The sequence below is a fragment of the Tachysurus fulvidraco genome, chromosome 22 (assembly GCF_022655615.1).
Source record: "Tachysurus fulvidraco isolate hzauxx_2018 chromosome 22, HZAU_PFXX_2.0, whole genome shotgun sequence".
NCBI lineage: Eukaryota > Metazoa > Chordata > Actinopteri > Siluriformes > Bagridae > Tachysurus > Tachysurus fulvidraco.
Window position 1 is genome coordinate 5852145 of NC_062539.1, and position 24673 is coordinate 5876817.

Sequence of the window (24673 nt, forward strand, 5' to 3'; positions counted from 1 at the left end):
TCCATTTTTGAGAACATGAGCTATGCTACCATAAATGAGACAAGCCTTCCTGAGTGGGGTGGCCAATCTAGCTCTCAGACCTGCTTTAATTGTCCATAAAGCCTGCATGATTTTCAGACCACCATCTAGACATCTAGCAGTTCAGGAACCATAACCTGTGACTGTGTGGGGACTGTGAGTGATCATAGGGAGTGATTGTGTATAGTGAATTTACAGTAGTGAGTATAGCAGCTGAATGAAGGGAGTGAATGTGTGAACATATTAAATGAGTGGGTTTAGTGAGGTAGTGAGCTAATCTAGTCAGTGTGTTTAGTGAGTAATTTGAGTGTATTATTAGTGTATATATATTAGTGTATATTATTATATTATATAATATATAATAATATTATTCAGGGATTTAATATACTGAAAATAGTGTGTTCATAATGACTGAGTAAATCAGTATCTGAGTGAGTGATTGCATGGTGACCGTGTAAATGTGGAGCACACTGCAACTGATTCTTAATGTCATGACTCAGTCCGGACTTTGGCCACGAGCAGTTGTTCATGTTCCTCGACACGTGTCTGCCCCGCCTTCGTCTGCTCCTCCCTGTCTACACACCTGTTTCATATTGTGATCACCGTGTCTATTTAACTGTGCTACGTTGCCTTGTGCATAAATGTCACGTCACTTAGTAAATAACCAAGTGTGTGTGTGTAATGAGTGAATGAGTGTGTGACTTTGTAATGAGTCGTTTGGTGTAGTTTTTAAATATAGTAAGTGAGCAATTATAGTGACTTTATTTAGTGTGATTCAGTGAGTAAATGGGCGAGTAAATTAGTGAAAAAGTGAATGAATGAAGGAATAAATGTGTTTGTGAGTGAAAGAGACACAGAGAGAGAGAGAGAGAGAGAGAGAGAGAGAGAGAGTCATTGAATGAGTGAAGACAATTAGGAGAGCAAATGAGAGAATAAGTGAATGAGTCAGTGAATGAGTGTAGTGAGATTGAGTGTGAGTGAGAGTGAAATTGAATGAATTAATAAATAATTGCATAATAGTAAGTGATAGTGAGTGAATCAGTGAATAAATAAGTGAACAACTGTGTGTAAGTGAATGAGTGTCTGATTAAATGAGCATTCAGCATTCGTTCCTTCACTCATTGTTTAAATCCATACCACTTTCCTATGCATCTCTGCTCACTTCTCTTTGTTGTCTTCTCTTTTTTCCTGTCTTCTGTCATCTCAACCATCATTTATTCTAAAGCCAGGCCAAGTCACATCATTACTGATCTACAAGGGTAGCCTTGAGCCAGAGATGCATGAAGGGGGTCCACAAGCAGACAGAGATCCATCCAGCTGGAGAGAGCTTCAGAGAGCTGCTCATGCTGTGCCACACACACACACACACACAAGCACACACACACACGCACACAAGCACACACACACACACACACACACACACACACACACACACACACACACACACACACACACACACACACACACACACACACACACACACACACACACACACACACACACACACACACACACACACACACACACACATGAAAGGACGAATGCTTTCAAAAAACCCCTTCCAAACATGTTTATATGAAAAATATCTCCTACTTTCTGGACCTCTGGGGGTGCTGGAGACATGAAAATGTTCACTGTGAGTCAGGTGTTACGGAGTACAAGCAATGTTTGTCAAGCATTAGCAATTATACATCTAATGCAGCCATAACACCAGCTTGGGGCATGGGGGTGGGTGGGGGTTGTTGAGGGGGCTCACATAGATGGTCATAGTAAATAGAAAAGATTACGTTTCCAGCACATTGTTCCCAACTGACATCAGATTTTCATTAACCAATAGCTCAGAAAAATTCCATTTCACTTAAAGCAAAAACAAAAAAAGCTTACGGTTAAAAAGAAAAGCTATGTCATGTTTTCCTATGTGAAATGGTTAAAGTGTTTAATATATGATTACACATTATACAGTATACACCCCCCCCCCACACACACACACAGCTGTATTGCCCTTACAAACCAGTAGAAGGAGCCAACAAACCAGCAATCCGAACACTAAACCTCACAGACGTCTATTTCAGCTTCTGTTGAATTCTCTTTGATTAGGGTTCTTTAGTAATAACTTATAAAGAGACATGAAGGTTAATCTTTATTTAGTGAACCATAGTTAATGTATTCAATGATAGAGATTTAAAAGCACTTTTGTAAGTCTCCCTTGTTAAGGGGATCGGCCAAATGCTGTAAGTGCAAATATAAATGTAAATCTTTAAAAGTAAAATATAACAAAATTTCCTTAATTGTTTATTAAAACTGTGTTCTTCAACAAATTTGCTGTTGTATAAAAGGCTCTTTTATTTGGAAAATTATCAGCTTTAGGTTGGGAACAGCCCATAGCTTCACACATTATGCTTGAGAAAAAGCGAGAGAGAGAGAGAGAGAGAGAGAGAGAGAGAGAGAGAGAGAGAGAGAGAGAGAGAGAGAGAGAGAGAGAGAGAGAGAGTGTTGAGAAATCTGATGTAATGTGATACAAAAGGTCTAACTTATTTTGTGGATTATATATTATCTCTACATTTTAAAAGGCATTATTCATTAAGAAATTTGAATAAATTAGATTTGTAATCATTATATGTGGAATAACACTCTCCAGCCGTACACAAAAATAACACACATTTGGGTTGTCATGACCTTATGTCATGAACTGATAACTTGGCATGTACTCTTTTGTCTAACAGCATGGTCCATCATATGTTATTACTTATATAACACCATGCCATATTCCTTACTAAATTCTGAAAAGCTTTACAAAAAAAAAGTTGGACTCTTTCCTCACTTTCCAAACTATTTTAAAAGTCTATGAAAGTCAAAGAGGTTCAGCCTGACGCCAAATGGTCTTTCTCTACAGGTGAGGATCCATGGGATGCCAATATGTGCAGTTTTGCCCGATGAGTGTATGACAAGTGAGTACTTAGTGAGAGAAGTGCAATGCTCCAAACAGCTCCCCGAGGTTTGGATGTCAAAAATAAATAAATAAATAAATAAATAAATAAATAAATAAATAAATAAATAAATAAATAATGTGTAATCTATGTGTTTATTTCTTTAATTATTCATTCGTCTCACACACATATCCTTGGTTTCATGTTTTTTTTTAATTTGTCATCCAATTATGAATCCACTTTCTCTTGTGTCTGTGTGTGTGTGTGTGTGTGTGTGTGTGTGTGTGTGTGTGTGTGTGTGTGTGTGTGTGTGTGTGTGTGTGTGTGTGTGTGTGTGTGTGTGTGTGTGTGTGTGTGTGTGAGAAAGAGAGAGAGTGTGTGTTGAATTTCCATTCCAAGCTCCTCCAAGCCCTACACCTCTGACACCTCAGCACCAAGGTTTTAGAGTATGTTAGATTCTCGCTTGTTACACAAGCCTCGTGAAGGTACTAAATGTCAGAGACTTTTCAATTAATTTCAATTAATCACCCAGGGGACTAGCGAGAGCCGAGTTCACAGGAGGTTCTAACGAGAGGTCTGTGATTAATTAAGCAGTTCTGTAACCACCCACCCACCCCCACCCCCATGCCTGCAAATGCTAAATGCCAGAAAGAATATGATCTATTGTGTGTCTTCGTAAGAGATTTAAGTGTAGGCAGAGAATAATCCAAGTCATAAACAGTGATTGATATTTGCCAAAGTGTTTCTTATTTTTTTGAACTGCAGTAGATTGATTCTGATTTCATGAGGTATATTTCATGGAATAACGATGAAAAAACAGCATTGGATTTTTTTCTTAGTATCTTTTCTTCTCCCTATATCTCTGTACTAAACACTAGAATTCATGTGTTCTTATTTGAACAAACCCCAAATGGAAAGAATGTTTTTCTTTTTCTTTTGTTAAAGTCTTCTTGATGGGATGTGAATTACCCATAATGCACCACAAGCCTATTAACTTTTTACCAGAAATCACTAAGAGCCATAGGTATTGAATTCTTGATTCTGATTGGTTAGAATGGTTCACTTTCTCTAATGGCAATTTTCAGACAACAGATTGAGAGATCACTCTACTCTCTAATCAGGACTACTCTTTTATGAACTTCTAAAATTTGAGAACTAAAGTGACAGATCAATGAGGGACATGTGAAGGACCAGCAAAAGGAGATATAATATAGGAAAATGGCAGCACTTCTGCAGCCTTCACAGATCCCAAATCAGATTGACAGTTTCATCTCTCTCTCTCTTTAATGAAGCCTTATCCATTCCAGAAGAAGTGGATCCCAAATGAACATGGCTGCAAAGACAGCTCTTTTCATTCTAAACACATCGAGAATAACCGGCAGCTGTAATAACGTGCCACCAGCGAGCTGCCCAGAGACCTCCATCTGAGTCTGCAGGGTGATTGGATAAATGTTATTCCGACTGACGATGACACATTTCCTCTTGTGGGATCATGCAAATCGGCTGACGGCAAAGAATGAAATTTAATTTGTAGTTGATGTTACCAAATTTGAAATGCTAAACTTTTATTTGCCTGAGTAGTTATTCCAATAGACCCATGGGTCTCTGAACAAAAGAGAAGGGGCTTATAATTAGCCACAAGTTATGGATAATCTTTACTTTCCCCAGATCATTATTCCGAATATGTAATAACTGTGGTAATTTGGTCTAATGACAGACACATTTAAATTTGAAACAATGATTGTCTCTGCAAAACAATCAGTGATTCAAATTGAGAGTCAAATAATCATAATCCTTGGACTAATAAACATGAGTTCAATTAGCGTGATAGAAAATTGCATGATAAATAAAAACGTTAAGAAGTAAATCATTGTGAAAAACAGAATATCCTGTGAATGTATTCTAACATTGCTTTCCTTATATATTCATTTCCAATGTTATACTTCAATATTTTCTAGCTACAGTATATCTAGCCATATTGCTGTGTGGCCAGAGAATTACCAAAACAATCTTATTACAAAAAAAATCTTTATTATTTTAGGGTTGCATACTGTATACTAGTCAACTAGCACATTCAATGGTAATGGATATGAGAATGGAAACTGGTAGGGGAGGTGGAAATACAATGAGGCAAATATCACTTTAAAAAATCACGTTAATCGTTCATTTTTCATTTTTGATATTTTTTGCTTTTTGGCCATTATCTGTTATGCTAATATCCCTATCTGTTATGACTGCTTTCAGGTCCGATCTGCCCCAGGCTATCAGAGAGTTGATGTGCAACTACACAGAAAGAATCTATGGTCACTTACTAAATACCGTGGACACAAACAGGCGTATGGCAAGGCATCCAGGTCATCACAGACTACAGAGCTACACCACTTGACTGTCATTATGTCACCTTGTTCCTATAACAGAACATCGTGACAGCAGGGAAAACTACCCCAACTCACTCTGACCAAGTACCTGTCAGGAAAACTCTGTTCAGAGTAAGCTGTAGGTCCTTTCAACATATTTTACAGGGTGCTCAGGCTTACAATGTGCTGATCAGCTTGCATATGTCCTCAGACATCTTCAACATTTCCCTGAGCCAAGCAGTTGTCACTGTGTGCTCTGCCAAAGAAATCATCTATATCCTGCCTGAATGACTACCAACCCGGGTACACACACACACCTAATATTATGAAGTGGCTTGTCATAAAACATATAAAGCGCAGTCCTCCCACCACACTGGACCCATTTCAGCACTCCTACCATCCCAAACACTCAACAAAAAACACAATTTGGACAAAAAAGCATGACTATACTGTATAAGGATTCTGTTTTAGATGTCAGTTTGGGATTTAATACAATCTTCACACAAAAATTGCTAACAAAGCTAAGTCTACTTGGTCTGACTACATCCCATTGCACCTACTGTAGATTATGGGATTTTTGTTTCTTTTTCTGTCAGGATTAGCAACTCCACCTCAAGCACCACTACACTGAACACTGGCACTCCCCAGGGTTGTGTGCTCGGTCCTTTGTTCTTTATCCTGTTGAATCGTGACACAGTGCCACCACACTGAACACTGGATTGTGTGCTTGATCCTTTGCTGTATACCTTGCTGACTCATGACACTGCACCACCACACTGAACACTGGCATTCCCCAAGGCTGTGTTCTCGGTCCTTTGCTCTTTATACTGTTGACTCGTGACACTACACCACTACACTGAACACTGGCTCTCCCCAAGGCTGTGTGCACTGTTCCTCACTCATGACTGTGCTGCAAAGATTTGCAAAATCTGAAATCATGTCATCAACTGTTCAGGACAAACCAGTTGTTTGCCTCATCAGAAACAGTGACACATCAGCATACAGAGTGGAGGTGAATCATCTGAATGGTGCAGAGACAACAGTGTTGATAATACTAAAGAGATGATTGTTGACCTGTGGACGACTGAAATACCACTGTACATCAACAGAACAACATTTGAAATGACAGATTTATTATTTTGCACATTTGTTGCACAGATTTATTTACATGCATTAGTATGCACATACATTAACAGTCTATACTAGAAATGCACTGAAGCAAAAATGTATTATTAACTTCTGTATGTCTGTTAGGTGAAGTGTAAATTTGTACAAATAATAAAAAAACAAAACCAACCAACACTAAAAATAGTGTTGTTTTAAAAATATTTGCTGTAACTTTGGAAAAAATGACCAGTCAGCCTTTTTTAATCTACTGGCTAACAAGAAAAACCTCCAATAAGCCGATACATTAACTATGTATATCAGTATTGTTTTGACAGAATTTTTCTTTAAGTCTTGAGAGTAGCACCAAATAGTGTTTAAGATACACCAGACACTTCTTAACACTTGAGAGTTTTACTCCCTGGCAGCAGATGCAGTTCCTGTGGATGTGTGATAAAGGAGGGTGTGTGTGTGTGTGTGTGTGTGTGTGTGTGTGTGTGTGTGTGTGTGTGTGTGTGTGTGTGTGTGTGTGTGTGAGAGAGAGAGAGAGAGAGAGAGAGCGAGAGAGAGAGAGAGAGAGAGAGAGAGAGAGAGAGAGAGAGAGAGAGAGAGAGAGAGAGAGAGAGAGAGAGAGAGTTATATGAAACAGCAGGATACACCAGTCAGTGCTCAGTTCTGCCTGAGTGAGGCTCTCTAAAGAGAAACCAAGCAGAGGGACATGCTGTGTATCAGAGAAGCACAAGGGCAGAAATGACTGCTGCTGTTCTGATAAGCACAAGTATGCTAATACACACATATATGTGTGCACACACATTGGATATTAAATTATACATGCATATTCACACTGATGTTAATGTATGTGGAGCTATTATGATGCATATTTTGTTCCAGATCAGCTGGTTGGCTTAGAGTTTAGCATGTTTGCCTGGCACCTACAGGATTGAATGGGTTCAATTCCCACGTACCCTGCATGCACAGGGTTTGCATGTTATCCCTGTGCTTCATGGGTTTCCTCCAGGTACTCTGATTTCCTCCCTCAGTCCCAAGAAATATGTGGTAGGCTGAATTTGTATCTCTAAAATATCTGTACTGTTTGAATCGATTTGTGATTGCACCATGTCCAAGGCATCCTTCGCACTGTGCCCTGTGTCCCCTGGCATAGGTTCTTTGCCACCCTGTGTAGGATGGATTGGACTATGCCATGCCTGTACACCAGGGGGACATTCTGGCGGTTTTTGTTGTCATGTGCCATGTGTTTTTGTTTTTGTTTTGTTAGCACATGTTTGCCCTGCCCTATACTTTACCCATTCCCACCTCTGCACACATGTCTTCATCATAGATAGATAGATAGATAGATAGATAGATAGATAGATAGATAGATAGATAGATAGATAGATAGATAGATAGATAGATAGATAGATAGAACTTTATTGTCATTGCATAGTACAGGTACAGTTCACAGCAACGAAATGCAGTTTGGCATGCGTGCAAAAGAGCAGATAAATATCTAGCATATTTACAGCAAGTGGTATATATGAAAGCATATACAGTAAATAAATAAATATTACAGAATTAATGTCTTCCCAATTGCCTTCCCTATTTAATCCTGTAAATTTTTTTTTTGCTGTGACTTTGTCATTGCATGCCTCCTGTTTCTTGGAATCGTTTACTGATTTATTCTCTTTATTTTGTAGTTTTTATAGGATGTACAGTATATACATCTACATATCTCTAGTTGCACTACAAAAGCACATGGTTACATCTTGTGAGTTTTTACTGAAGCATTTCATTTATTTGAAGGTTTTAAGGTCTACAGGTTTTTTAGAGCAAACGTCTCCTAACCGAGCGGTTATCAAAAAGTTTGTGTTATTTGTATATGTGTTACTAAACTGACTTCACATTCCGTATGAATATTATATGAATACTGCGCATTCCAAATATGTAGACACAGAAATGTACTTTGTAGGGTTTTACATACATATTATATATATACTATAAATAGGATGTTATATACATATTACATAATATCATACAAATAAAAAAAACGAATGGTTGGCTCATTCTCTATATCCTCTACAAAATACAGGCCTACGTTCACTACGAACTGCAAATTATCTCTGTGTTGTAATGATATGTTCTGCCCTGATGTTCTACTACTGTGTAATTGCAGAAACAGAAATGCTCATGCGTAACACCCCTTCTCTGCTCTCGCTGTTCTGGTTGCTGATCGCTTCCACATCTTCCATGTTGCCATTAAATGTGTGCCCACCCCTGCAGCTGGCATCAGTCCTCTTGGCCTGAATAGTTGCTGGCATCCCTGGGCATGAATACCCGTCTCTTGTCCACCCCTCTCTTCTCTCTTTCATCATTTCTCTTTCACTCTGTCCTTCTCTTCTCTTCTCTTTCTCGTTTGCTGTGCCAGAAGTGCTGCCACCTGGACACTGCTCTCTGTGGGAATGTGATGGAATGTGTGTTACTAACAAGCCTTTCAGATCTTCAGCCAGCCACCCATCATCATCGTCGTCATCATCATCATCATCATCATCATCATCATCATCATCATCATCATCATCATCATGCACATCTTTATCCACCTTCTTGCCTTGGTATAATTTCCTCCTCTCTGCTTTCTGCACTTGTTTGATTCTGATGCCAGAACCCATGGTATTTCTCACTCTCGCGCTCTCTCGCTTCCTCTCAAACATACAACCACAGTGGCTTGAGTAATGAATAACAGAACAGCATTTAAAAAAAAAACACTTTACAGTGGTATCATGACCTTAAAACAGCCTTTATTGCTTCAGGATCAGTCCAAGCTCATGAGCTGGGAATATATCCTGTATCAGACATCAGTCCATTGCACAGAAGCATACAAACATATTCATACAATTATTCAAATATAGATGCCATTTTGATTAAAGAATGGATCAGACGGCATGGTTTTGGCTGAAGCGAGGAAACAAGAGAACCCACAAACTGAGAACAGAAACTGCACAGCAACTCCACACAGACAGTAAACAGGTCCAACATCAAACCAGAAAGCCCAGAGCTGTGAGGCGGCAATGCTGCCATTAATATTTATTAAATAATGTATACACTCATCTAACTTTATTAGGTATCAGAACACACACATGAGATCTGAGGCTACATTGAGCATAAACTCAGACAGATTATGTATGGTAAAAAATAACCCTGGTACGAAGTATTAAGATGCCAGGACCAGACTTTAGCATCAACAGCACTAATCCATAGATACTGTAGTTCAGGCTAAAGGTGGTGGAGTAATGCTGATGGGAATGTTTGCTTTCGCCTACTGGGTCCCTCATTCCTAATTAAACATGGCTTAAATGGCAAAGGTATCTATGTATTGTTGGTGATCACGTGCATCCCTTTATGGACACAATTAACCAATCTTATAATGACATCTTTAAAGTGGCTGGACAGTTGTTGTTGTTTTTTTAAATGAATGTCGTACAGTAAATACAGCAAATCAGCAAAGCAACAAAGCAGTTGATTTATGAATAAGTTTAGCATTTAGTGTTAAGTTTTTTTTTTGAGCAGGCAAATTTTAAAATCTCAAGAAACTTTGACTGCTGCTCAGAAAACATCACAGCTGTGTAACTGAAGCTGTGTATTTGATACCTACAACATCTTTTCTACTCCCTAGGACTCCTACTGATTGCTGGGTGGTGATACACCACTACATATATCTACAATACATCTTGTTTGGGTTATGTTTGAAGAATATACTGTATTTTCATATTTTCGAGATCTGATCTGATGCGTCTGCTTATGTGTTAAATGTACAGATGTTTAGTGCATGACTGAGTAGTGAGGATGGACACCGTAAAACTTTTGCTTTGGTGTACAGGGCGTGTGAGTGTGTCTGCATGTGTTCCACATTGTGTGTTCCCTCAGGGAGACCCAGATAATCCCAGTGCTGGTGCTCCATCATGCAGCCTGAAGGTGTCAGCAACACAATTGGTTTGTATTGTGATGCACTGCATCAGCACCATGCTGACCTGACACGCTGCTTTTTCCTGCATACACCTCTTTTTACTCCTTCTCTGTTACACTCTCTCTCTCTCTCTCTCTCTCTCTCTCTCTCTCTCTCTCTCTCTCTCTCTCTCTCTCTCTCTCTCTCCCCTTGTTTTTCTTACTATTTATCCTGATTGTGCTCTGGTTTACCCCCTCTCTCTCTCTCTCTCTCACATTCTCTCACTCCCTCCTTCCCTCTCTCTCTCTCTCTCTCTCTCTCTCTCTCTCTCTCTCTCTCTCTGTTTTTTTTTTGTTTTTGTTTTTTACTATTTATCATGATTGTGCTCTGGTTTCTATTCTCTATCACAATCTCCTCATACCCTCTCATCTCTCTCTCTCTCTCTGTACTCTTTCCTCCTAATTGTTTTCTTACTATTTATCATGACGTGTGCTCTGGTTTCTATTCCCTTCTCTCACTCGTCTTCTGCTCTCTCTCTCTCTCCTCTCCTCCTCTGCTCCTTCATCCTTCGGGTCTCTCTCTCTCTCTCTCTCTCTCTCTCTCTCTCTCTCTCTTCTCATCGCTAGAGATTTTGTCTTTTCTCTGAGAGTTAACCTGGATTGTGTTTCCTCCAGGGTTACCGAAGGCTCCATTTATCACGATGCTCCAGTTTAACGTGAAATTTATCCTTCTCTTAGCTGTAGCTTTACCTCACTTACTCACTTTACCTCACTTTCTCTGTCTTTTATTCTACATTCATTTTTTTCTCTCAAGGCTCCTGTTGACTCTGTTACACTCTCCACCTTTTTTGTTCATTCTGTAGTCCTATCCTTACGTCCCGGACCAACACAGATCCGGTGTTAGTCTGTATTTCAGTTTGAGTTGAAAATGTTAATTTGTGGATTCGCTCTCTTACCTTCGAAAAATACAGGTGGGCCGCACAGTATGAAAATGTGAGCTAATTATTCCCCTAATGAATTCTGTGCCCATGCATCACAGAGAGCCTGGAACTTTATCCCCCATTGCTCAGAGCTCATTTACATCATGGGAATTTTTTTTTAGACCAGAAAGATCATCTAAATCTTACAGACACTCACCCTTCAACACACATACACAAACTATATTAATATATCAACATTAGAAAACCACTGAAAAGAATTCATGAAAATTTGGTAATATCTGGCAAATAAAATAAAATAAAATCTGCAATAATTTATATTAATTATATATATATATATATATATATATATATATATATATATATATATATATATATATATATATATATATATATATATATATATATATATACTAAATTGAAACTACACTTTATGATCTATATTTTATCTTATACTTTCTGGATTTCCTACCAAAAAAACCTTCTGTTGTTAAATATCATTTCTGATGAAGCAACACAGTGTATCAAGCAGTTGATTATCCAAGTAAAAAAAAAAAATTATGGTCTTCAAAACAAGCTTTTGTCCGCCTTTAATATTAAATCTGTTGTCATAACCTGCTACTGTATAAATTGCATTGAGGCCCAGTTCAATCAGACACAAAGTGTTTTGATGAGGCCTGTTATTGGCATTTCTCATTACTGGCTGTTGTAATGAGGATCTCAGGAATAGATGCCAAACACTCCAAAGTCACAAGGTTGTGTACAGTAAATGCCATTTCCAAATGCTTTCAGGAAATTATTTGAGGTAATCTTACTAATAAAGGACATATTGAAATTGTAAAAAAAATAAAAATAAATAAAAAATAAAAATGCTTAATACATTGATGTTTTCTTTTTCTTCATTGACTCCAAACTTTAAATGTGAACTGCAGTAAGTTAAGATGAGACAGAGGTTAATGATATTGGCTATTGGATATTGGAAATGGGCAATTGTCCACAAAAATGTAATATTATATCAAGTGTTGTTACAGCTCCAGGATGCTAGAATAATTTTTTTTGTTGTCTTATATCCATATCTTTTTCCTCTGGAGTTCTCTCCCATCTTTAAAAACCATGCTGAGGTGGATTGATAGCAGCATTCATACATCTATTTCCCAAACACAACCTTTGGATATGACACTGACCATGTGCACTTAACTTCTTTGGTCAACCTTTTCTGAGTGGAACCTGTCCTGCTAAACCGCTATATGGTCTTGGCCACCGTGCTGCAGCTGAGTTCAGGGTCTTGGCAATCTTCTTATAGCCTACAACTTATTTATATAAAGCAACAATTCTTTTGTTCGGATCCTCAAAGAGTTCTTTGCCATGAGGTGCCATGTTGAACTTCCAGTGACCAGTATGAAAGAGTGAGAGCGATAACACCAAATTTAACACACCGCTCCCCATTCACACCTGAGACTTTGTAACACTAACAAGTCACATGACATCGGGGAGTGAAAATGGCTAATTGGGCCCAATTTGGACATTTTCCACTTAGGGGTGCGCTCACTTTTGTGGCCAACGGTATAGACATTAATGGCTGTGTGTTGAGTTATTTTGAGGTAACAGCAAATTGACACTGTTATACAAACTGTACACTTATTACTTCACATTGTAGTAAAGTGTCATTTCTTCAGTGTTTTCACATAATAAAAGGTATAATAAAATATTTACAAAAATGTGAGGGGTGTACTCACTTCTGTGAAATTCTGTATGTATACTGTAAAAAGAGCCTGAGTATGTGATTGTAAATGCATACTGTATGTGTACACACAGTCACATGGATAGAGACACACACCCAGAGCGAGAGTGCTGGGACGGCAGCAGGTAGAGTCTCATTTGGCACAGATGTAGATAAACAGAGTAAGACAGCGTAAAGGAAAGCAGCAGGGCAAAGCCGTCAGGATGCAGAGCAGTGAGAAGTGGCTGTGATATTCCACACTACGCTTACACATTTTGACACAATTACCGAACCTGTACTATGCAACATATGAAGTTTTAACTTGTAACCTTGGAACTGATGTGATTTATAAATTCTCCTCTGCCTAAACCTTATGGTTTATAATTCTGAATACTGATGGGAAAAAAGGAAAATTGCCAGTTTTTCTTTGCATTTTCTGCAAGATACGGAAGATAATAAATGCGCATCAAAACGAATACAAACAATCGTCTGTATGAGAATAATCCATTACATATTAACAATTGTGTACGTGCAGAGATCATGAGAGAATTAAGTCGTGATCACGACAAACAATTTAGGACTTCTGTAGCAAGAAGATACTTAATTAGCAACTTTGGAAGGCGTCTACAGTGTCGTGTTTTTATTACAAAGGATTTTGAGTTACTCAAAAATATGACTACGTCTTAGATTTGTGCCTTTAAAAGAAAGAATCAGAGAAAATAAGAAGCTGCTAAGAAAGTATCTATTTACAGCTACAATACCATACAGTATGTGATAACAGGAACTAACTTATGACATGGACATTGCAGAACATTACATAGATGTAATGTATGAAAGAAGTTGAAAAATTGTTAGTGTTAATGTCAAAGTGCAGTGGTAGAGCAATTCAGGAGGTTCTGTTATTATGAAAATCAATTTCATGGCCATAATGACGTTCTATGTTTGATTATTATCTGATTACAGCCCCATCTACTTGGTAGTAATGTTACCCTATATCTAAGATAAGATACTGTAAAAGCTGTGTTCAACTAAATTCAACAACAGACTCTGTAGCAAACTGTCTCAGTGTTTTTGTTCATCAGTGACTGCGGTTGTTGCCATCTAGTCTTGTTTTATTTAGTCCTTGCCTGCCAGAAAGTTTATCCAGTGTAGCTACAGGCCTAATGCTGCTAAGATCTGTTGCTTTTTTCAGACAATGATCAAGTGTTTCTACAGCGTAGTCCCAAGCTTTACCTAATTTTAGGTCGAATGAGCGTACAGATAAATAGGGCTCAAATTAATATTTTTCACATGATACTCACACAATGCATAATAAAGGAGTTATATATTTATATTTATATTTATATTGTCCCCATAATGATAGGAACACTTGGTCAATAGGCCCTTCATGGTCTATAGGACATTCAGTTGGTTCCAATAAAAATATAAGTGTTTGAAAAAAGGTTATTATTTAGCAATATGCATAACAAAATTTGTATTTGTGTGCTCTGGGAGTGCATGAAGAGTGATTTAGTGTCTGCCTGCCTTATAATGCTAAGCAGCCCTGGCTGAGGGACTGGTTAGCTCTAAGCTATAGTGACAATGACAGCTGCTAAGAGAGAGAGAGAAAGCAAGTGAGAGAGTTATGCTGCCTCATCCGCCTCGACAGACACGCAAGAAAGCTTCATCAGGACAACGAAGCTCTCCGACTCATGCACATCTGCACAGCTCTGCTGGCCTGGGGGGAGAAAAAAGTTTCCAAAGTTCACATGGACACAGCGGTTAATATTGAAAACTAACTACATTTTCGCACTTCTGTGAAGCCCGACAAGCCCTGAGGCTGAAAAATCCAAAGCTGCTCAGCTCTCTCGGGTAAGCTACAAGTCTTTAGCTGTTAACGGTAATGCTTAGCAGAATTCTTCATAAATGTCTCACTTTTCCCATTTTTTAAACAACAGTGTCAACACTGGCTATGTCTGGAAAAGTGTCTCAAATTAAAGAAGCTTCGTCCTACCACTGAAAAGCCTGTGAACAAATCCACACATTCTTTAGGGAAATCTTATCTTCAATGTTTCTTCTAAGGCAAAAGATAACTCAGCAGCAAACATCTCATAGAGATGTTGCTCCAAGGGTCTGGGGACCATGGCCATCTTCAAACAGCAAATCTGATGATGTTAAACGACAGAAGAGATGCAAAGGCAACCGAGAAGAGAAACTATCTTCTGCAGAGCACCTCCGCAAACATACCACCACACACTTTGGCTACAGCACCCTCAGGCTGTCCATGAGGGGCCTGGTTGAGGCTCCAGCTGACCTGTGGGAGCTCCATGAGCTAGACAAGCTCAACCTATCCATTAACAATTTATGCTCTCTACCTTCTGGCCTGGGAAATCTGAAGAACCTTGTGGTGCTCAATATATGGGGGAATGAGTTGGAGAGACTTCCCCCTGAGATCGGGCTCCTTCAGAACTTAAAGGTACTGTTTGCCTACTGCAACCGCCTCAGTGAGGTGCATGAGGAATTGAGCTACTGTGTCAAACTCGAGGTTCTCAGACTTGCCAACAACCAGCTGACAGGGCTTCCAGGTAGCTTAGTCTCCATGCAAAGACTGGCCAAGCTAAATTTGAGCTACAACCGTATGTCACATGTCCCCACTTGCATCTACGCAATGAAAGCCCTTGTGTTCTTGCATATGGCTTATAACGTCCTGGAGAACATTGCCAACCAGATCCAGGAATTATCCAACCTCAAGATTCTGATAGTGGAAGGCAACAACATTCACACTCTACCCCGGACTCTGTGCTATTTGACTGACCTGAAGCTCCTTAATGTCAACTTTAATGACCTGCAGAATGTCCCTGCAGAAATATACATGCTCAAGAACCTCAAAAGGTTGGCATGTCATCCACTTGATAAGGGTTTGCATATTGTCCATAATCCACTCTTGAAACCTCTACAAGAAGCGCTCCAGGGAGGACTGGATGCTTTGTGTAACTACCTCAAACATGCCTGAGAAATTGTGACAGAAGACACAAACTGCCACTTTACCTAAAAGCATAGGTTGCCATCCCTGGTCCTGGTGTATTTTCTGTTTAGCACATTTTATTTATTTCTCTGCTCAAACACCCACTTTATTTGTGGAAGAACAGTTAATGAGCCATAACACTAAAATGTACATGACAAAGGTTACTCCAGACTAAGGGATAAAAACCTTTATTATGAAGTGTAAAGCTAAAATAAAATAATATTCCCTGGTGTTTCTACAGCATTTGCAAATGATCAGGTTTGAATCGCTGCAGTGATTTAGTCACTGAACTAAACTAATATTTGAAACGTACAGCAAATTTTACTCATGTGGATTATCAGTGTATGTTTGAGTATTTAATGTGCTTATCGTGGAGTATTTATTGAAGCTCATGGAGGCTTCAATTGTTACAAGTATTTCAATCCACACCAGTGTTAGTGGTGCTCGCTTACACTCTGACTGAAACATTAGACTGGATAACTCGTGGGCATTGGGATCAGTGGTTGTTGAACTTGGTGGCTCTTGGCACAACCCAACCCAATGTCCAAGGACTATCAAGGCCAATGCTTGATGACAACCGATCCTGAAGTCCAAGGACACCTTAGCAATTGAAGTCCAAAGTGTATCCGGTACAAGGACCACTCAGTCCAATGTACTCACTGTATTAAAAACCACCTATCCCAGTGCTCAATCACGAGCCAGTCCAACACCTAAATTTGTAAAATTCCTAAGCACAAGGACGCAGCCCAATACCAAGGCTACCAAGCAAAACAAATACTATATTTGTGAGATCACTGTTTTTAAAAATCACACTATCCTCATGTTGTGACAATGCTAACTATTGGTAAGTATTTCTATGATAACTGATAAATATTAATAAATCACATTACGTATACTGCTGGCTGTTTTAATCAGGAGACGCTAAGCATTAGGCACATTTACTGTTTGTATGTCCTTTTCAAGGACAACCGTTTAATACGCTAGTAATTATGGAAATAAAATTAAGCTTTAAACTGCCGTTTGACTTATCAACCACACGAGTGAACGATCTATAACACTGATTTTAATTATAATTTCTTGTTTAGAAATGCGAGTATGGTTTATTAATTGTACTGTAAGTTGAGACAGAATCAGTCAAACCCGTCAATGAATGTTGTGTAACCCATAACATGTGTTGTCCTTTTGTCAACCTGGGTTATAAGAGTAGCATCTCTATTTCAGTCTTGTGTTTTAGTCCTGTTAAAGCTGTGAGCTTAACACCACACAGCTTTTATCACAGGTCAGGAAAGTTCTAGACCACTTGATCCTACTTTGCCCAACACACTCAAACACATATATTGCTGTATTTATGGCTGATGTTATTGAACCAAACACTGCAGATGCTGAACTTTAAAGAATGGAATCTCCATCCAGCTTGTGTGTGATTTATCATGGACAAGAATCGCAACATATTTGCTGCTGAGAGAGAAAAGAACAAAAAACCAACATGAATCTTTTTGAATTTCATTAACAAGTGTTTTTTTTTTTAATATGTGAATATACATATGCTAAAACAAAACTACAGCCATTTAATTGTTCACACTTCAAATTTAATTGTTATGGTATAACAAATGAAATTATGTAGATTTATTGCATAATTTATAGATACTTTTATAGAATATAGAATATTTCTTTAATCTTTGTCATCTTAAAAAAAAATATATATATATATATTCAAAATGCAGGGAAGAAATCTACATTTGTATGAAACACGTATTCATGGGGATGAAGCAAACATGCGGTCACCACAACAAACATTCACATATAAATATGCAAACTCTCACAAGCACTCATGCGGTCACCCCTAACACACACACACACACACACACACACACACACACACACACACACACACACACACACACACACACACACACACACACACACACACACACACACACACACACACACACACACACACACACACACACACACACGGCTTACTGTGATCGTTCATGGCAAATGGAAACTATAGGGCTGGTGGAAGAAAGATAGTCTGGGGGCGTTGGGAAGTTTTAGCGGGATTAATATTTGATTAAAGTTCCACTCCATCACCCAAGTCAGTGCTGTCACGCCTCTCTTTGAATCCGAGGACTAATTAAATTATTTCAAGAGGAACAAAAGATAATACTCATCTCTATTTACATACAGCAGACAACAAAAATCCTCATATACTAGAGGTCATTTTATGTCATTATTCAACTTTGGAGTTGCCGAATTTGTTTAATGTTCTGTTTAAATATCTTGTAAATCACAGAGTTATTCGCAATACAGGACTTGAGACCGAGAAGGCTGTTTGTTATCACTCTACTGCTGGCTTTTAAAGGCTTACTAATACTGTACATTGCTGTGCATTACTTCTACTACAGATAAAAATTTAAAACTAGCAAAACAATGCAGTCAACCTGGAACCAAGATTTCTGGGCCTTCTATACTGTACATTTTTAAATATATATTTGAACCTGCTACAACATTTTCATTGCAAAAAATGTTCTATCCAAGAATTAACAAAATATTGTTCTGTTTGCACAATAATTATTAGCATATCTTGATGACTTCTATGATTTCCACAGTTTCATAAACTGTATCACAACATAAGCATCATCATTTAATTTGAACTTGGATCTGATGTTTTTTCCTGGACTGCTTTGTGTCCTTGATCATATTCAGCAGAATGCATCAGTGTCGGTGGCTTTTAAAATAGCCTTCACTCCTTAACCTTTCCATAATGCGCATGAATGAATACGCTAACAGGGATGTGTAAATAAAAGTGAAAACAATATTTACCAGTAATATCACAAACCATATTACAGAATAAAATATATGATGATTGTATGATATACAATTGGTGCATTTGAATAAATAAATGTAGAATAAATGTAGAAATGTAATTTATCTGCCATCATTATACAGTATAGTCGTATAAAAAAAGTTATTGCATAAAAGAGCACAGTGTCATTTTATTTCAATGTTTATTCATCCATCTGTGGTTAGAGCACAATAATTCCCTCTATGGGAAGGATCTAGTTACTACACCACATCATGATACACCACATCCTTCCTGAAAACACACTTCCCTACACAGTAAGCACATCTAAAATAAACAGAACCAGATGACCCGAAAATGCTTAAAAGGACAAGAAATTAAATTTGTCATTTAATAAATGTATTATTCAAATGAACATGAAAAACCCAGATGTGTTTGGTATCTTGGATATATTAGGTATATTTATGCACTTAAAATGACCCCTTTGGTTTCAGCCTGAATATATAAGGAAAAAAAAGAAAATAAAAAGTATAAAATGCATCGAATTCTGGCTGCATTGTTATGGAGATGATGTTTATTTCCATATGCATGTGTCTGTCTTGTGTACGGTTTGCTAACGCTGTACTCTGAAGACGCATCCTTGCAAAGGTCAGGTCTGTTATTTGCAGTAATCAGCACTGCATGATAACAAATATCAAACATGGCCACCAATCAGCTAATCAAGCAATGATGCTTAGACACTTTGGCGAGGTCAGAGAAGGGGAGCGCATGTTAGTCCAGAGAAGGCTAATTAGAAGAAGACATCTTAAGCATGCAATCAAACTAATGTATAGTGTTTGTACTTCGAGTCTGGATACTTGTGTGTGTGTGTAGAGTGTGTGCAGATATACTGTATGTGTGTGTGCATGCGTGCGTGCGTGCGTGTGTGTGTGTGTGTGTGTGTGTGTGTGTGTGTGTGTGTGTGTGTGTGTGTGTGTGTGTGTGTGTGTGTGTGAGTGTGTGTGTGCGTGTTAGTCTCTGTGTATTGATGTTTCATTCCAAGGTCATTTCTCAGTGGTCAAGTCTTATCGTGCCAAAATTTCAAACCACAGACACAAAGAGCATGTTTCCTGACTTTTGGGGCACAAAACAAGCAATTTATTTCAATCCAAACCACAAATTAATTCCTGTGTGACCCACATATCTGTCTTGCCAGTGAGTAGTCAGTGGGTGTTTTGCAACTTCACGCTATATTGTTGCAAGATTGCAAATGAGTTCTGGGTTTTAATCAGCCAACATTCTGCCAGAAAACTAGTTCTAGTTCAGTGCTCATGCGTAGACCTATTTTCTGTCTTGTAAAATGGAAGATGCCTCATTGTCTGTTAAATGACATTTTTAGGAAAACACAATACAGTCTGTGACATATGGAGGAGGTAATTGCAAAGTAAGCCAATAATAGTTTTGTTCCCAATTCACATTAGGAACAACAGTCCTAATAAACCATCTTAACTCAGCTTTCTAACCTTATCAGACCGAAGCAATCTTGCATGGAAAAAGGCTTGATGTAATATATTTGAGTGTCAGGCTTGCTGCTTATGACTGTCTACAATGACCTCACTTGCAGTTCTACTGTATAAACAAGAAATAAATATCCAGTAAGTCAGTTGATTGCTGCTTTGCACAATACATAACAATACCTCATGTAACTTCTGCTATAATACTAATGTGTTCATTCCAGTATTTCTGCACACGCAATATTGATTGAACATACAGTATTTACACTGGTCTGCACTTTTTTGTGTATTGTCTTGTATTTTTTGTTTGCACTGTCTTTTGTCCTACACTGTCTTTTTGTCTTGTCCTTCACTGTTCACCAGGTTGCACAGATGCACTTTATGTGGCTTAGTCCTTAGCTCTGTCTTTGCTTTATGTACTGCAGCACCATAATCCTGTAAAAAAAAATGTCCTCATTTCATTGTGTACTGCAACAGCATCAGTATATATGGTTGAAATGACAATAAAAGCTTCTTGACTTGACTTGACTTGACTTGATGTGACGTTTCAGACACAGTATTACCAAATGTTTTGTTTATTTTTGCTCCGCTACAGGAAATAGAGCCACAATCACTGTATAGCTATTAGGTTATTTAACTTTCTAGCTCTCATTAATTAATTTGCACATTCATTTTCAAAGGTGGTTTTGTTGAACTGCTTGTCCCTTCATTTTTTTCATATTTACTCAGCAAACTTTCATATTTTAAATACTAAGTTAGTTAAATTCCTGAAACACATCATTTAACATGCCCTGTGGGTGATGTTACTAACAATAGAATTTAATAGAATATTACATAGCCATTTCATAGACACTCGTTCATAGGAACATCACACTGTTGCATTCTTAGGACACCATTTGGCCAAGAAAATTAGCAGATTTGAAGTAATTATCTTTGGTATAAATTGTCTTTATTGTGAATCTTTGGTATTGAATCTACAAAATCAAGCATCAGCTTCTCAAATATCCAAACGTTAAAGAACAAAATGATAACATGTGCACTCTTCAGGGGTTCTTCAGTTGTTCATTGGATAGTTAATAGCTTCCTTAAAAGATCTTAACCCTGATCTTGAACCCTGGTCCCCAACACCCACACCCCCAAAGTCATTAGCAAAATGTCTTCACAAATAAACATAAAATATAGTTTATTTATATATATTCCACCTCAAAGAACAAGCAAAGATACAACACAAAGAAATGGCAATCATGAATAGGATGTACAATATAAAAAAATTTTTATAAGTTTTTGTAAAACTTTTTTTTTTCTTTTTTACATTTTATTTCTTTTAAACAAAAAAAGATTTTAAAACAGTGCATTGGGGAAATTTGAGCTGGCAACATATGTGTATGTGTGTGTGTGTTTGTGTGCGTGTGTGTGTGTGCGTGCGTGCGTGTGTGTGTGTGCGTGCGTGCGTGTGTGCGTGTGTGTGTGTGCTTAATTTAACACTGTTCCTTAGTGAACACAGTAAAATTGAACTGAATGCACAATATAGATATTGATGGAATACTTGAGATTTTTCCATCTTCTGCTCTGTGCGTTCCAACGCCACAGTGGGAGGAGACAGACCGAGCGCGCGCGCGCGCGCGTTGTCACCGCGGACCGTTTGGCCGCTCGCGCAGTCGCAAGCGCGTGCCTCTCCCTCCTGTCCGTTCCGCGCGCTCCTCATCCACCGCTCAAGCACATAACGGTCAGAGCGCGAGAGCTCCAACACCACCCTCTACTGGGGAGAGAGAGGGATAAAGAGAGAGCGTGTGTATGTGTGTGTGTGTGCGCGCGCGCGCGTGTGTGTGTGTTTCTCCACGCTCCTTCTGGAAGAGAAGACCTGAGAGTCAGAGCGAGTCCAGAAGGAGAACAGAACACGGACGTTTGACCACAGTTTGGCGTTGTTACCTCACGTCCGCGGGGGTCGACACACGCCGAAAACTGACGACATGGATAAAGTTTTAACTTGGTTTGTCACCGCGGTCGGGCTCCTTGTGTCGGTACGCGGACAGGTGTACAGAGGTAAGGCGAGTTAAAAACCGTTAAAACCGTTAGAACCGTTCTTAGCTTTAGCTTTCACTCACCTTAATGGTGGGACCGTTATCTCTGAAATGTCTCTCAGAAACTTCACAGGAGACCTGCTGAATATCCTAAACCTGAAAACAGTACACTAAGCTATTATTAGTCTATTCATACACAGCTGTATGTTTATTCTTCACCCACTTTCAGGCAGGAGGTTTTGTTTATTCTTCACCCAATTTCAGGCAGGAGGTTTTGTTTATTCTTCACTAATTTTTGGGAGGAGGTTTTGTTTATTCTTCACTAATTTTTGGGAGGAGGTTTTGTTTATTCTTCACTAATTTTAGGAAGAAGGTTTTGTTTATTCTTCACCCACTTTCAGGGAGGTTTTGTTTATTCTTCACCCACTTTCAGGCAGGAGGTTTTGTTTATTCTTCACCCACTTTCAGGCACGAGGTTACTTTTATTTCGAGCATGAAGTTTTAGGGGATGCTGAAGCTCTCAAACCGCTGCTGAGCTGCTGTAGACGTGGTGGTTCGGTAATTACAAGTTCTGAGACCTGATTTAGAAACGTTGTGGTATGAAAAAAAAAAAGAAGAAAAAAGGTTTATTTGACAACAGTTCTCTGAAATCCTCCACTAGGCGTATAATATGATGTCCTGAAGCTAGCTGTAGTAATCTGTAACTCAACTACCTGATTGTGCACAATTCATAAAAACCCTTAGAATGTTGAATGAACTCATTAAATATGCAAAACAAGTTGAAGGATAGACAAACAGAATAGTTGTTCATCGCAGGCATGATTTTGAAGTGCATATCTCATTTTGTTGATGCTCCACAACTCATTAAACATATTACTGTTTACTGTTTATATCGAATAATCGATCCAAAGCATCGACTACTTAATGGTCGGAAGGAGCCCTTCGGCGGCAACGTGTTACATTTTGATGAGCTTTCTCTCTCTCAAACATGTTTTTTTCCCCCTTCCCCTCGTCAGTTTCTCACAGCTCTGTGTGATAGTCTGGCAGTTGTGTCACCCTCAGCAGGGTTGAGATTAACAAGTGGCACTTGACCTTAGCACTTCATCACTGTCACGCTCATTATGGTTATGAAGCATATTATTTGAATTATTTTGCAAACACTGAATTGAACAGACTAAGTGTGAAAATCTTCTTTTTCTCTGGTTGGATGCTTTTCAATGGGTAGAAGTTGAAATGAAGTGAGTTGGCTGCTGGCAAAAAAAAACAGAAGAAATGATTAAATGAATGACTGAAGGAATGCACGATGGAAAAGCTGTATCCAAAATACATTATACATCTTTACTGACTTCCCCTGGCAAGCCGCCCTGCTCCAACTAATGCACCGTGTCATCATGGGTCATAGGAAAAATTGATTAATGACGCTTGGGCTCACATTTAGCCTGAAGTGACACAAAAGAGGCTAATTTATCTAATTTGACAATCTTTTTTTTTTCATACAGGCATCATGTGCATTAGTGTTACCTTGTATTGGTGTTGGAGTCACTCTGTGCTGCACATTTACAGATTTCCCTTAATGCCTAAGCTAATTACTGTCTCTTTCATAAGGTTAAAATGTGCACATTAAACTGGCAAAACCAGTAAAATCCAGTACAGAGGTGAATTTACAGCCAGCTCCAGCTCCACCGTTGAATTAACTAGCTTGGCGTTAATATGTTTCCACTGTAGGGAATATTTTGCTGTGTGCATGGTTAATATTCGCCAGCTGGAAACTTTTTTCTGATGCCATATTTAGTGAGTATTACTCACACCGCCACCTGTTCTGATGGTATCGATGGCATATAAGCTACTTTTCTTTTCCATGCCTTAGGAGGTACTGCATATGCCAAATGTAGGTTTCTTCTCATGAGAAATGCATCACTTTTATCAGTAAACATGTTATGGCATAGTGTAGTTGGAAGGAATGTAAAATCTAACAAAAAAGATGTGGAATTAAGTAATATATATTTTATAAAAATCACATTTTGTGGAACATGTCTAATTTCAGGAGTTTTGAAATTCCAGTTCCAGAGAATCAGATACAGGATTGTTATTGGCCTGAAGGGGGCAGCATGGCTCACTCATATTTACAGTCTAGGCTTTAAAAGCATGAACGATGTTCAGAGTAATGCAGATTACTTTGTTTTATCTCATTATTAAAATGTTAATCTCATTTTAAATAACTTTGAAATGTAGAAAATAGCACACTGGATTTTTTTCTCTTGTCAACTGAGTGGCTGTTTACGATGGAGATCAACAGTTGTACCTTCCTGTTGGATGTACTGGGGTGGTGTAAACATTTCTATAAACAAA

General features: G+C 38.4%; 2 protein-coding genes across 7 annotated transcripts in view; both read left to right on the forward strand.

Annotated features, from left to right (window-relative positions):
• Positions 1-14660: 14660 nt before the first annotated feature.
• On the forward strand, positions 14661-17404 carry LOC113645125 (leucine-rich repeat-containing protein 30). The gene is made up of 2 exons (XM_047806610.1): positions 14661-14851; positions 14938-17404. The coding sequence occupies exon 2, from the start codon at positions 15048-15050 to the stop codon at positions 15990-15992; it is 945 nt and encodes a 314-aa protein (XP_047662566.1). The 5' UTR covers positions 14661-14851; positions 14938-15047; the 3' UTR covers positions 15993-17404.
• Positions 17405-21805: 4401 nt separating this feature from the next.
• The window catches only part of LOC113645143 (receptor-type tyrosine-protein phosphatase mu-like), a 186100-nt gene continuing 183232 nt past the window's right edge, over positions 21806-24673 (forward strand). For 2 of the 6 annotated variants that reach the window (XM_027150481.2, XM_047806460.1), the window contains exon 1: positions 21821-22346. Coding sequence is in view for 2 of the 6 variants with exons in the window: in XM_047806460.1 (XP_047662416.1) it covers positions 22274-22346 (73 nt within the window). In the remaining 4 variants the exon portion in view is untranslated. Of the gene's footprint in view, positions 22347-24673 lie in introns of all 6 variants that reach the window. The other 4 variants (XM_047806456.1, XM_047806458.1, XM_047806457.1 and 1 more) reach the window with 4 other exon arrangements.